At 32.7% G+C, this 15896-nt stretch overlaps 1 protein-coding gene across 3 annotated transcripts in view; it reads right to left on the bottom strand.

Moving 5' to 3' along the window:
* Nucleotides 1-15896, bottom strand: part of gabbr2 (gamma-aminobutyric acid (GABA) B receptor, 2) — a 378463-nt gene that overhangs the window by 87123 nt on the left and 275444 nt on the right. For all 3 annotated transcript variants that reach the window (XM_087294608.1, XM_087294607.1, NM_001144043.1), the window contains exons 8-10: nucleotides 13305-13365; nucleotides 4789-4869; nucleotides 267-417 (exon numbers count right to left, since the gene is read on the bottom strand). In XM_087294608.1, coding sequence (XP_087150734.1) covers nucleotides 267-417; nucleotides 4789-4869; nucleotides 13305-13365 — 293 coding nt within the window. The remainder of the gene's footprint in view (nucleotides 1-266; nucleotides 418-4788; nucleotides 4870-13304; nucleotides 13366-15896) is intronic.

Below are 15896 nucleotides of genomic sequence, written 5' to 3'. Positions count from 1 at the left end.
TAATAATAACAAACAAACTAACTAATAAGAATCCAACTGACCTCACACTTTAAATAGTACCAAATATAATAAAATATTATTAAAAATAAAGATGCATCTTAAATATATAATTTTTTTTCTATAATAACTTTCATTTGACCTAAAAATATATATATAAATCCTATATTTGATTTCTAAATTAAAGGTCCCAGATTTTCAGTGTGGTCACAGACTTTTTTCCATCTCACTCATGAACTCCTTCCGTCACATTGTGGCTGATCTCTGACCTGTGGTTGCGGTTTTTGATGTTGAAGAAGAGAAAAGCGCCACCCATCAGCATGCCCAGGATCGTGATGGTAGACAAGATGCTGTAGAGCGGGACGTTAATTTGCCGACGCTGCAGACGCACAAATGTCCGATCCTTCGGCGGTTCGACACCTACAAGAGTCAAGACGATTCACAGTCAGGAGGATGTCACCTCTGTAAAAGCTTTCAACGTTTCCTTGGAAGTCACTGTATGTAATTTAAATGACTAAGGTTTTCAAATGGCATGCCAAACAGAGAAAGAGAAGGAGAACTGATGGGGTTATACAGTCACTAATGTGACATATTAGCTCTATTCCAGCACAGGGTTACATAATAATGTTTGTGGATGGGTTTGAAAACTGTGGCGGTGATTGTGTTGTAAGATGCGATTAGGTCTTACATCATAATGAGAAGTTGGAAGGCAGTCGAGCACTTAAACCAAGTGAGTCACCAAAATGAGTCAAGACTTGTTTGCGTGACTTGCGTTAAGAAAACCAATAACAGTCTGTGTGTTTTAAGTCAGTCTTTACCGCTATTAAGTCCAAAAGCTAATGGTTTTGACTCTATTTCAGTCTAATTTAGAAAGCAACTCAGTTTGCGTTAGTACTTGGCAGTTGTTGTTTTTTTTTTGTGAAAATTTTAATTTATTGTTAAATCATTAGGACATTTAAAAAGTAGGGGACTTTTTTATTTTTTATTTTGCTTTAGTAGAATATTAAAGAAGATTTGTAGTGGAACTGTGGTCCTTGGTGATTCATATAGTGCCAGTCAATGGCTACAGGCACTTTGAGAGTTATGTGACATGAAGCTCGCTCTCCAGCCTGTCATAAATGCACTCAGGACCATTTGCCAAAGGCTCAAGATTAAATGTAACAATGCTGTAAATAGTGTTTGGTTCCTTGAAGTCCCCAGTTTATCATCATGAGCAACAGGTATTCATTTTGCATTGCCTGTATGTTTTTTTAAGTCATTATCTTATGAATGTTCAAGAACCACATTTTCTGCAAAAGAAAAAAAATATATATATAATGAAAAATCTTCTTAAATATTTTTTGAAGAAAAAAGTTATCTACTGTGCATCTAACCCTAACCCTAAAATGATTAAATTAATAGCAAAGTTTAAATTCTGTGTGAGGGAAGTTGTGGTTTTCTTTTCTTCCCTGCTGGACAAGTCTTTGTTAATCTGGAACAAAGTGAATTGAATTAAAAAGAATTTAATTTAATTTAATTTAATTTAATTTAATTTAATTTAATTTAATTTAATTTAATTTAATTTAATTTAATTTAATTTAATTTAATTTAATTTAATTTAATTTAATTTAATTTAATTTAATTTATTTTAACGTAAATTTTATTGTCCCATCCTCATGCCAGTAAACATAGCAGAGAAAAGAGGAAAGGTGGGAGAAGAAGTTTAGATTTAACATTATGAGCGCAGATGGATTGTGAGTTTGAGCCTGAATGTGCATAAATAAATCTATAATAATTTATTAATAAATATCCACTTATCATTTCATAGTGAATTAAAAGTGCCTCTGTTATGCTATTTTGGATAATATATAGATATTGTGTGCACTGCAAAATAGTTTTTTTGTTAATGCAAAAAGTCAGCAAAGTTACAGAGATCAAAGAGCATGATAAATGGCATTGTTGCACTCTGTGTTTACTTTGTGTATTACAGTGCATCCGGAAAGTATCAATAGCGCTTCAAATTTTCCACATTTTTTATGTTACAGCCTTATTGCAAAATGGATGAAATTATTTTATTTCCGCAAAATTCTACACACAATACCCCATAATGACATTGTGAAAAAAGATTTTTTGAAATTGTTGCAATTTTATTAAAAATAAAATACCTGAAAAATCACATGTACAGAAGTATTCACAGCCTTTGCCGTGAAGTAAAGTTGAGCTCAGGTACATTCAGTTGATTGGACATGATTTGAAAAGGCATACACCTGTCTGTATAAGGTCCCAGGGTGAAGACAAAGGAATTGCATGAAGCATGAAGACAAAGGAATTGTCTGTAGACCTCCGAAACAGGAGGCTGGGGAAGGTTACAGAAAAATTTCTGCTGCTCTGAAATATCAAATGAGCAGTGTCCTCCATCATCCGTAAGTGGAAGATGTTTGGAACCACCAGGACTCTTCCTAGAGCTGGATGGCCATCTAAGCTGAGTGATCAGGGGAGAAGGGTCTTAGTCAGGGAGGTGATCAATGACCCGATGGTCACTTTGTCTGAGCTCCAGCGTTCTTCTGTGGAGAGAGGAGAACCATACAAAAGGACAACTAATCTGTGCAGCAATCCACCAATCAGGCCTGTGTGGTAAAGTAGCCAGACAGAAACCACTCTGGAATTTGCCAAAAGGCATCTGAAGGACTCTTAGACCATAAGAAACAAAATTCTCTGGTCTGATGTGACTAAAATTGAACTTTTTAGAGTAAATGCCAGGCCTTATGTTTGGAGAAAACCAGGCACCACTCATCACCAGGCTAATGCCATCCATACAGTGAAGGATGGTGGTGGCAGCATCATGCTGTTGGGATGCTTTTCAGCAGCAGGAACTAAAAGACTAGTCAGGACAAAGGGAAAGATGAATGCAGAATTGTACAGAGACATCCTGAATGAAAACCTGCTTTAGAGTGCTATTGACCACAGGCTGGGGCAGCAGGACAATGACCCAAAGCACACTGCCAAAATATCAATGGAGCGGCTTCACAACAACTCTGCGAATTTTCTTGAGTGGCCCTGCCAGAGCCCAGACCTAAACCCTATTGAACATCTCTGGAGAGATCTGAAAATGGCTGTACACCATAGCTTCCCATCTAACCTGATAGAGCTTGAGAGGTACTGCAAAGAGCAATGGACAAAAATTCCCAAAGACAGGTGTGCCAAGCTTGTGGCATCATATTCAAAAAGACTCGAGGCTGTCATTGCTGCCAAACGAGCATCAACAAAGTATTGAGCAAAAGCTGTGAATACTTAAGTACATGTGTTTTTTTTTAGGTTTTTTTATTTAAATAAATTTGCAACAATTTCAAAAAATCTTTTTTTATGAACGTTATGAATACTTTCTGGATGCATTGTTTACGCACACATTTATGATTTCTAGCTACAGTGTTTGTTATTTAAAGAAAAAATAAAACAAACATAATTGTGGGCTCTATTGTTAATGTAAATACTGTATTTCATTATTTTAGCTGAGAAGGACAGTTTCACCAGCATTTATACTGAAATATTTATGTTATATATGTACATTTATAATATTAAATGAAATAATGACAACTAATCAATACTGAAACAAATCTAATTGAAACAAAGTTATTTAAATAAGAATCAATCATCCAATCGGTCACAATACCTAGCCCTAATAATACGTTTTTTTGTTTCATTTTATAATCACTAAAACAAACCCCAACAGACTTGGTCAATCATCTGACCAATCAGAGCCTCAACACACCTGCATGGTTGTTTCTAGAAAGCATAGTAAATCCTTGTAGTTTGAGCATGCAAAATTCTGTTGTACGGCACTGAGAACAGGTGTGAGATTAAACAAGATGATTAGACATTAAAAAAACAAGCTATTGCTCCATATTTTAAATTTCTGTCTAGAGAGGTCATGTTTTGATCTTCGATTGGTCTTACACAATCACGTAGTGCGATTTTGCAGAGTTCAGAGTCAGAGTTCACCAACTTTCCAACGCAGCAAACTGCGAAACTTGTCGCACAACCTTGCATTTCTGGTCTGTCGCCTTTGCATACGTATGAATGGAAGTCTATGGGGAGAAAATTTCTGTGTGACTGTGTGGCTTTAGAGCTTGATTATCTAGCCCTGGTGTGTCTGATTGGGTTGGAAATAAACTTTGCAGGACACCGGCCCTTCAGGACTGAGTTTAGGCCCCCCTGCCTTAAACCATTTTACATAATTTGGAAAAAAGACGTGACATTTAATGTTTATTTTTAGAAAATGCATGCAAATCTACACAGAAAATGATGGTTTATTTAAACCAAAAAAGTAAAATATGAACAAACTCAAAAGCTGGGTAATATTTGGCACTATAAATTTAATGTTTAAAAAAATATATAACCCATCAGAGGTTGGTTTTGTCTATATTAACCCCAAATTGTGATGAAATAACCCAGCATTTTTAGAGTATATTATAATAGACTCTGTAGAAACTTGAAAAATATTAGACGGTAAATAGTTGATCTTAAGTGTGGCAAATAATTCCCTCAATTCCATTTAAATAACACAACAAGATATTTCACTTTGTGTCAACCACTCAGTTCTTCAGAGGCAGTTTGAAAAAATGAATATCCAGGGATTAAGGGGAAAAAAACTAAGAATGTCAATATGGGCAAAGAGAAAAATAACTGTTGAATTATTCAGATGACCACACATGGAACAGCGAGTAGACAACATTGGCAGGCGTGTGAACCTTCTGTCTCTCTCTCTCACTCAAACGTTGACCTGAAAACACACACAAGCGGGGCTTTTCCTACCTTGAAACCTGATGGTGTTGTTGATAAGGTCCAGTACATCCGCAATGGCGTTGTACTCGCCCACCTTCACCTCCTGACCCTCTGTGAAAGAAAGCAAGAACAAGAGGACAGCGGCGATAAGAGCAGTGTGTTCAAAGCCAGCGGGTCTCCAGAGAGAAACAAGACAATAGACAGTAAATTTAGTTCCTGGGCGCTCCACTGCAGAACTAGTCCAGCATATTGTCCTAAAATGCTCAGGGCGATGCTGACCTGAAAAAGTATGTAAATTGCAACCTTACGAATTTGCACATCAATTAAAAATTAAAGCTTCTGATTAGTGAGCATGAAAAAAAACAATGATTGAAGTGCTGATCTCATGACGACTGACTAAAAACTATTCAGAAAGACATAGAGTATCAAGGACAAAGAACGTCTGACAGAAGAGTGAAAATGGAATCTTTCTGCATTAATATTAATAGAACTGTTATATTTAAATCATTCATCTGAGCCCATTTGGATTTAAATTGCATTATACAGAATTTTTTGAGCGAAATATGATAGGATGTTCGCTAATGCTGAGAAGTTTGGGGTCACCGAGATTTTTTTTTTCTTTTTAAAAAAGTATCTTCTAACCAAGGATTGAAAACCTTGAAACTGTTAAAAACAGTTGTAATGCATATATTAGCATTGTAAATATCTTTAGTGTAATTATTTATTAGTTTAACAAATCTTTGATGAACAAAACAAAACAAAAAAATAACGTTCAGTCTTATAATCTTAAAATGTCAGCAAAATCACCTGTTTTGTCATCACATTACACATTACACCAGAGAGTCATTCAAACACTAGCTCTAAAGTGATGTTGGTGAATTAGTAACGGCTTCTGTTGTTCTGATGTCAGGTGCAGATGTGAATGAATGGCGGGAGAAAGTAGTTCTGTCGCTGATTCGTGGGTTAGTGTCCCACCAGTTCTGATACTTTTGGTACCAGTGACAGAACTACTTTCAGATATACAACCATATGCATCTGTTGCATTCGAATCAGCTATTTAAATTGCAATGCAAAAAAATATGAATTCCTTTTTTTATGTTTTTCAAAATCTGTAAGTACATTGCTAAAATGTCTTTTGCTTTCATTGAATTATCTTTAAGAAGGATCTTTTTAATTTCATCTTCATTATTGCTGACAAAAAACCCAAAAGCTAACAAGATTAGCACTGAACTACAGTACTTGAGGATGAAAACCAACAACAGTTCTGCACAATTTCTAGGTTACGCATAGACAGATGCAATAAAATGAAGCTTAGAGTCTATAAATCCCCAGCAGAACAAGAGCTACTCTCTCAGAGGCCAAATACAAAACAAGACTATTCCAAAAGCCATCTTAAAGCTCAATATTTCTCCCTGGTGTGTGCTTCAACAGTGTTTTTATATTGACTGTCACACTCGCAGGACCAAATGCATTCCTCCTTGAAATGAAAACTCATATAAAAAAACACACACACAGAGAACATGGGAAATAAAAATGTTATCATTTAGCACTTGGAAATACAGTTGAAGTCAGAATTATTAGCCCCCTGAATTATTAGCCCGTTGTTTATTTTTCCCCCCAATTTCTGTTTAACAAAGAGCAGATTTTTTCAACACATTTTTAATTATAATAGTTTTAATAACTCATTTCTAATAACTGCTTTATTTTGTCTTTGCCATGATGACAGTAAATAATATTTGACTAGATATTTTTCAAGACACTTCTTAAAATGACATTTAAAGGCATAACTAGGTTAATTAGGTTAACTAGGCAAGTAAGGGTTATTAGGCAAGTTATTGTATATCGATGGTTTGTTCTGTAGACTATCATAAAAAGCTTAAATAATTTTAATAATTTTGACCTTAAAATGGTTTAAAAAAATTAAAAACTGCTTTTCTTCTAGCCGAAAAAAATCAAATAAGACTTTCTCCAAAAGAAAAAATATTATCAGACATACCGTTAAAATTTCCTTGCTCTGTTAAACATTTGGGAAATATTTAAAAAAGAAAAAGACAAAACAAAGGGGCAGGGGGGTGGGGGGATAATTCTGATTTCAAATTTATATGTGTTTCATACTGCCTACTGCCCAATGCAACTCATCTGAAGGGTTCAACTAGGCCAGTAAGATTAACTAGTACTCCTTCAGACTGATATGTAATTAAGTTTAATGCCTGAGGTGGTCTTGGCAGGCATATCAGATGAATCATTGATTGTGCATATATCACCATTCAGATACGTTTCTGACCGTAAGTATCGATGTAATGTTGCAAAATGTTCATATATAGAGACCAATATGATCACGGTTATCTGTATTATCATGGCTTTGCTAAAATCAACTGAAAATGTTCAAAAAGACTTAGACTTACACATACTTAGGGTATTAAACCAAGTTTTATATCTGAAACTAAACAAACAAACAAACAAAAAAATAATAATTATATATATATATATATATGTTTATATATATATATATATATATATATATATATATATATATATATATGTATATATATATATATATATATATATATATATATATATATATATATATATATATATATATATATATATATATATTCATTTATTTATTTGCAGCTTTATGCAATTTAGTGAAAAAAAATACATTAACATCGATGTCTTTGATTAATTATTGTTGTAATTTGCAGTAAAGATTTTTTTTGTGCTTTTAGAGATACATTTGCTTTTCTTTTTTAAGGAATTTTGATTAACCTGCAGTTGGAAAACTACCTCACATAGATTCATATTTACCTTTGTTTTTCACAAAATTGCATAAAACTTGAGCCAAAACAGGCTGTGCAACTAAATACCTTACTGCGCTTTTTCTGGCTGATGATTTGCAATTTAATTTAGTGAAGTCAAACTTCAGCTCATTATTCTCAATAGTGTCCAGCACACACTTTAATTGAATGGAGTACAACATATTTTAACAGCATATATACATACATATGTATATATATATATATATATATATATATATATATATATATATATATATATATATATATAAACATGCATTTACATTGCAGCCTTTTCTGATTAGCTAATGGCAATGTTACAGGACTTACAGGGAACTCTAAATCAGGATAATCAATCTTGGTTTTAATGATAAGGAATATTTGAAACTGTAATATTAACTGTCAGAAAATTGACTATGACTTTCCTTGAAACTCGGAATCTTAACAACGCTAACTGTGAGATCAACTGGACACTACAAAAAGCCCACACATGTAAACTGATGGACAGCATTCAGTTTGTTACGATCACCAGTGATCTAGCATCGCTGGAGAACTACACATATGCCACTTTATCAAACTACATATCCCATCAGGCACCTCACACACACCAGTTCCAGATCAGCCCTGATTACTTGCACACAGCTGTAACTCATTAAGACTTTACATGGACTATTGACAATCACATGGACTTTTGATTACATGGACTATATATACACCTCACATTCACACACACATTCTTGAGTCTTGTTTTATGGTAACATTACCAGGGTTATCATTTTCTTACCATGTTGCTTGCCTGTGACTCTGAGTATGCTCCTGGATTTCCTATATGCTCCATTTTGCCCCAATTTTGACCATTGTCTGCCTGACTAATCTCTTAAATAAACTGCATGTGGATCCTCACCTCTGTTGAAACCTACCCGTACGTTACAAGTACGTTATTAAAAGTCAGCTGTATTGATTTAATTGTTGATAAGGGAAAATCTTTTGTAGAAAACAAAGTAAAAAGCAACAGTTTGGCCATATAAAGGTTTTTTTTTTTTTTCCAGGATGTCATTCTTTGATAAATTGGTCAGGAAAAGATTCTGAGTGTCTTGTCTAGATTGTTTGGTGTGTGTGTGTGGCTGTGGATGGTGTGATAGAAGCTGATTGACTGGGGCAGTAAAGATGGATGACAGGCTCAGTTGAGGATCAGCACTTCTTTAAATATTCAGCATGGGATACCTCGTTCACAGTGAGGGATGAAGAGAGAAAGAAATGAGCAGATAGAGAATTTGGAAGCCAATTGAAGGAAAAAATTAAATTGTTTTAAACCAATAGAATATAAACAAAAAAAAAATAGAAAATAGATTCACATTATTAATTGTCAGGTATTGGGTAGAATTAGGGATGTAGAATAAGATCATACTTTATAAGTACTAATAAATAGCCTGTATTATTGATTGGCAGGTAATCAGCCACTAATTAATAGTGGGAATTGGTACTTAAACTAAAGTGATTAAAAAAAAAAAAGTAAAAATACAAATCACAAAATGATGATTCAAAATAGAAATTCTGAGGGTAAAAAGATGTGAGTCCATAAGTAAATGCATGAATGATGATTATGAGTGAGATAATGAGAATAAACAACTCGGTGAATAATGTATGAATAAATAAGTGTGAGTGTATGCGTAGATGAACAATATGATGAACGATGAGTATGAATGAGTTGATATGAGTCAATAAATATTTGTGAACGAATGAACAAATGAATGAATGAATGAATGAATACATGAATGAAATAATGAATTAATGATTGAACTAACGAATTAACTAACGAATGAATGAATGAACTAACGAATGAATGAATGAATGAATGAATACATGAATGAATGAATATATGACTACATAAAAATGTGAGTACATACAGTAAGCAAATGAGTGGATGAGCATATGCTAATATGTTAATACTTATAATATAACATATAAGTTAATACATTTTTTGTGAATGAATGAATGAACAAATGAATGAACAATTAAAAGAATGAATGAACAAACGAACAAATGAGTGAATGAATGAATGAATAAATGAATGAATGAATGAATGAATGAACGAACGAACTAACTAACCAACTAACCAACTAACTAACTAACAAATGAATGATGTCTACATAAAAATTGAGTCAAGCATGTACTCACATGTACTTTAATGTATGAATGAACTAACAAATGAATGAATGAATGAATGAGGTAATGAATGGATATATGACTACATAAATATGTAAGCAAGCATATGAGTGAATGAGTGTAAGTCAATATGTTTATACATCATATACATGATATAATATATAATGTAAAAGAAAGAAAAAATGAACAAACGAACAAATTAATGAATGAATGATTAGATGAAAAGAATGAGAGTGGCTAAATGTGAGTAAATAAGCAAATGAGTTGATGAGTGTAAGTTAACATGTATATACATATAATATAATATATAATAAGTTAATACATTTTTGTGAATGAATGAATAAATGTGAGACTGAATGAATACATGACAAAGTAAGACGCTTTCTAGTGTACTGATAACATTTCTCCTTTCTTTTTTTTTGCTGATTTACCCCAGCCTGTTATTCGCCTTCGTACTGACAGTTCAATCACCCCTCGGCCAAACAGCCCTGGGATCCTGCAGCCTGTTCACAAATACAGTCTGAAGAGGTGATGTAACATGCTATAGGGGGAAACCTCTGCAGCGGAGCAGATAAGACTGAAGAGGGTGAGAAACGCTGGCCAAGGGGTACGAGAAGGGAATCCCTGCTCCGAGATTAAATCCCACAAAACAGAGTTAATCTCCACTGCCCTCAGGAAATGCGCACACACACACGCACGCACGCACGCACGCACACGCGCACACACACACACACACACACACACACACACACACACACACACACACACACACACACACACACACACACACACACACACACACACACACACACACACACTGGATTAATCACATCAGAGGCCAAGCAGGGGAATTCTCTGACCCTATTAAACTATTGGACAGCAGCAACATTATCGATGCGCTCGCTGACAATATGTGTGATGTATTGAAAAAATGAAGATTGAATATTACAGGGAGATACATTACCAGTCAGTTGTTTTGTTTTATGTTTTTAAAAGAAGACACTCAGTTCCGCTCCCTGAAGCTGCATTTATTTAATGAAAATAGCAGTAAAAATGTCAGATTGTAAAATATCATTACAATTTTAAATAGCTCTTTCGTACTAAATGTACATTAGGTTACTTTTGAATTCATTCTTCAATTTTCAGGATCATTACTCTAGTCTTTAGTTTCACATGATTATTATTCATGTTTTTAAAGAAAGACTATTCTGTTATCTGAGGTTGCATTTATTTGACCAAAATTTCAGCAAAAACTGGACATTTTTTAAATGTTATTACTGTTTTAAATAGTTGTGTTCCTATTGAACGTACACTGTAAAAATATCCGTAAATGAGTAGTTTTACAATAATTTATAAAAAATTATGTCAAATAAAGAAAGAATGAATGAATGAATGAATGAATGAATGAATGAATGAATGAATGAATGAACGAGAGATTAAATAAATACATGACAAAATAATATTCTTTCTAGTGCGCTAAAAACATTTCTCTTCTCTTTTTTGTTCCTGATTTTCAAGCCTGTTTTCATGAGGAAACGTAAGTATTTTAGGTTTTGTCAAGTTAGTGGCTAAAGAGTTCAGTCGTTCGAAAATGTACAATTTAAAAAGGGGGCGTGGCACCCAACCCTGCCCCTAAACCCAACCGTCATTGGGTGATGAGCAAAGCATACTAAATTGTACGTATTAGATCATATAAATTCATGCAAATTAACCACTAAATCAAAAATGTACAAATTGCCGTGAGATTGCGTTGTAATTACCCCAGCATGTATTCGCCTTCACACCCCTTGGCCAAACAGTCTTTAGTTTCACATGCTCATAATTCATGTTTTGAAGACTATTATGTTTATCTGATGAAAATACAGCAAAATCTGGACATTTTTTAAATGTTAGTACTGTTTTAAATAGTTTCGCTCCTACTGAACATACTTTGTGATTCATATTTTTATCTTTCCTTTTATTTATGCTTTAAAATTGCCTTACAGGATCTTGATTTTACTTCCAACAACTTTTAACCTTGAAAGAGGTTCCAAAAAGTGACTTTTATGAACATTTTAAATAGTTTAAAATGATAAATTGTCTAGGCATATTACGCCACAGAACCTTGTACTAAACTGCAGTACATTTTTTTAGGTTATTCTTATTTCTCTATATGTTATTTCTTATACATTCTAATATTTCATACAACTAAAATGATCCCACAGAAAGTAATAATGCAGCCTGATCTCAGGAGAAAATGTAAATGTTTGTTGTACAAATTCGTACGAGTTCAGTCATATGAAAATGTCAATTTTAAAATGGAGGCGTGGCACCCAACCCCGCCCCTAAACCTAACCGTCACTAGGGGATGAGCAAATCGTACTAAATTGTACGACTTAGGAATTTACACGAATTAGCCACTCAATCAAAAAGTTACGAATTGCTGTGAAATTGCGTTGTAAAAATGTTTCTTCTAAAAACAATTTGTTGATTTTATTTTAAAAAGTGTTGGAACTGTTAAGTTAACTTAAATGTTATAATTATGCATAATTATGTTAATTTACTTAATACTTTTAAGACAACCGCTTTACTTAATATTTTTAAAGTAGAGTCAACTAATCACTTTGAAAATAACAAGTTTACTCACTTTAAATTAAGTAAACTAATCACTTTTTTGTTTACAATATATCAGTTTAAAAATCTATTTTTTTTACTGCTTTACAATTTTGTGGAAACTGCAAAACATTTTTACTTTTTAAGGTTCCTTGATCAAAAGAGAGATCAAAATAGCATTTTTAAATAAAAATAAAAACTTTTTTAAAAGTCTTTTTAAATTTCTTTTTCACTCTTGAACTATTTAATGTGGCCTTTATACACTGTACAAAATGCTGAGTTCCACACAATCAATGTGTGTTGAAATAACATGAAGAAATTGTATTAACTTATCAGTTTTTACAAATTTAAGTGGATTAAACATGAAACAATTAGACTGTCGCAAAAAAACCCTCAAGAACTGTGTTGTTTCAGATCAATTTAAATAAGTAGTTTGAACAAACAGCAAATGTAATTTTTTTTAGTGTAAGTAAAATCTCAAACATTTTAATGGTGCCTTTGAATAGTGTTGTATCACAATTTCTTCAAGAACATGAAGCAGTTTTAAACACTAATCATAAATGTTATTTAAGCAGCAGATCATCCACTCAAAAAACGATTTTTTGCTGCTTGTTCCAACTACTTATTTAAAATGAGCTAGATAATCACAATTCTTAAGTTTTTTGGGATTTAATCCACTTAAATTTGTAAAAAATAACAAAGTTAACTAAGTCGTTTTGTGTTGGGACAACATGAACGGATTGTGTGTAATAAATTTTTTTTTTCAGTGCATACTTGAATGCTTCCTGATGACTTCTTTTAAAAACATATTTTTAAAAATCTACTCATGCCAAACTTTCGACCATTAGTGTATTTCTTGCACATATTCAATAAAACAGATTAAGACGCTCATTTAGGACAGATAAAAATCAACAATGTTTAAAGGACCGGAATCCGGCATTTCCCTATAAAAAGGCTTGTTAACCAAAAAAAATGACCATTTAATAGACTTACCTTGAAACTGGGTGAATTTTATGGTTCCCATGCGTTCCCCATTCCTGAACATCACCTGACCCTGCACAAACACACAACAAATACCTTTATAAAAGCTGCTTATCACGTGTAAATAGGCAGTTTGCTGAAGTCTCGATTAAGATGATTAATATCACGGCATAATCCAAGTTAGAAAGATATATATTACGAGCATTGATTTTCCATCTTGTTGCCATATCCTTCACTCTTGGCACAGCAACAAATTGGAAGTGTATAGCTTAAAGTCTGGCACCGGGCTTGTTTTTCAGCCTGTTTATTAGTTTAAAGATCTGTGAATTGATTGTTTTGAGACAAACATAATTAATAGCAGTACAATTGATTTGTTAGATTAAAGGAGCTGGCTGTGCCAACAGAAGATGACTTATGCGTTTTTAACTACTCCACAAATACAAATGAAAAAAGTGCTATATTTAGATTATTTATCTATTCTAACAGTATCTTTTTTAAAAACTTGTGTTGTAAATTAAACAAATAAACATAAAAAATAAAATAAACATATTAAATAAAAAATATACATTTATATTCATATAAAATAAAGTAAACAACAATAAAAAATAAAAATAAAAATTATTGATCCAACAATGCAGTATGCAGCTAATGAGTTATAAGAAATGTATAAATATATTAATATAATAAATATAAAAATAATAATATATAGGTGACACAGTGGCGTAGTAGGTTGTGCTGTCGCCTCACAGTAAGAAGGTCACTGGTTCGAGCCTAGGCTGAGTCATTTGGCCTTTTTGTGTGGGGTTAGCATGCTCTCCCTGTGTTCACGTGGGTTTCCTCCGGGTGTTCCGGTTTCCCTCACAGCCCAAAGACATGCGGTACAGGTGATTTGGGTAGGCTAAATCGTCCATAGTGCATGAGTGTGAATGAGTGTGTATTGATGTTTCCCAAAGATGGGTTGCAGCTGGAAGGGCATCCGCTGCGTAAAACGTGTGCTGGATAAGTTGGCGGTGCATTCCGCTGTGGCGACCCCGGATTAATAAAGGGACTAAGCCGAAAAGAAAATGAATGAATTAATAATAATATATAATAAATAATAAGAATAATTTCTGATTTTAAATAAGACATTTTAAGTCATTATGCATAATTTTACAAAATAAAAAATAAAAAAAAATTAAAAAATAAAATAAAATAAAATCTAATTAAATTAAATTAAAAAAATTATTAATCCAACAAGTGCAACAAGTAAGAAATATAGAAATATAAAATAAATCAAATTCTGCATTTAGTTCTTATGCATATAAAGGTGGCTGAGGTGACAAAAAATAAAATAAAATAAAATAAAATAAAATAAAATAAAATGAAAAAAAAAATTAAAAAATAAAATAAAATAAAATAAAATTAAATTAAATTAAATTAAATTAAATTAAATTAAATTAAATTAAATTAAATTAAATTAAATTAAATTAAATTAAATTAAATTAAATTAAATTAAAAATAAAATAAATTAAAATAAAAAGTTAAATGATCCAACGATGGCGTATATGGCTAAGAAATATAAAAAAAATAAGTAAATAAAATTCTGCATTATAGGTGGCTGAGGTGGCAAAACAAAACAAACAAACAAACAAAACAAAATAAATAAGATGAATGCAAAAATAAAATAAAATAAAATAAAATAAAATAAAATAAAATAAAATAAAATAAATCAAAATAAAATAAAATAAAATAAAATAAAACAAAACAGGGGTGTAAAGTTCTCCTCTAGGACCGGGTTTGGACACCCCTAGTTTACAAGATAGATACATATCATTACAGACAGGACCGAAAACAGAACACTGATATAAATAATAAATCACTTTACTCACTTACAAAACACAATCATTAGCAGACGCAAACCCTCTTGCAAAATCACAAATTATAACAGTGTGAACATCAGATGTTACAGATTAGTTGTGAATAGGTCATTAAAATGCAGACAGATATGCAGCAATTTGACATAAATAATTCCATCAATGGATCACAATATTATCTAGTTTGCTCATTAAGTCTTAAAAAGGAAAGGTGTAAATGTGCTTTGCTGTCTGTCTGCTTAATGAGCCATTTAAAAGGATTCAGGATCAGTCGGCCCAATAAAATAACAGGTGAGAGGCACACCGCATTAACATGCCAATAATTAGAAGCCCATTACAACCATGGGAGGCAACAGTGAAGCGAACATATCTCTAAAAATGGCTCTCTTTGAAGTGTAGATCAGGCTTTGGTCCCAGTGCAACTCTATTTTCTTTGTTTAGCTGCTCTGACGTGGGCGATGGATAAACGCCCGGCTTCACAAAACACTTTACAGTAACGCTTTTAGACTTATGTGTGTAAACAAAATATAATGTGAGCTGCAGTAATGCTGGCAAATTAAGTTTACTGACTCCAAAACCCTACCTGCGGTCATTTGCATACCTTTCAAGACATAATTTTTTGATTTATAAGCTCAGCAGGACGTCATTTTGTGACATTGTGGAAATAACAAAGGAAGGAGAAAGGTAGGTCATTCACTTTTATCATTCACTTCATAGGGGTAAGTCATTCAAATATATATATAAAAAAATG

The sequence above is a fragment of the Danio rerio genome, chromosome 19 (assembly GCF_052040795.2).
Source record: "Danio rerio strain M-AB ecotype USA chromosome 19, GRCz13ab, whole genome shotgun sequence".
NCBI classification, from domain to species: Eukaryota; Metazoa; Chordata; class Actinopteri; order Cypriniformes; family Danionidae; genus Danio; species Danio rerio.
The sequence above is the reverse complement of the archived record's forward strand: the minus strand, read 5'-3'. Positions and strand labels throughout refer to the sequence as shown.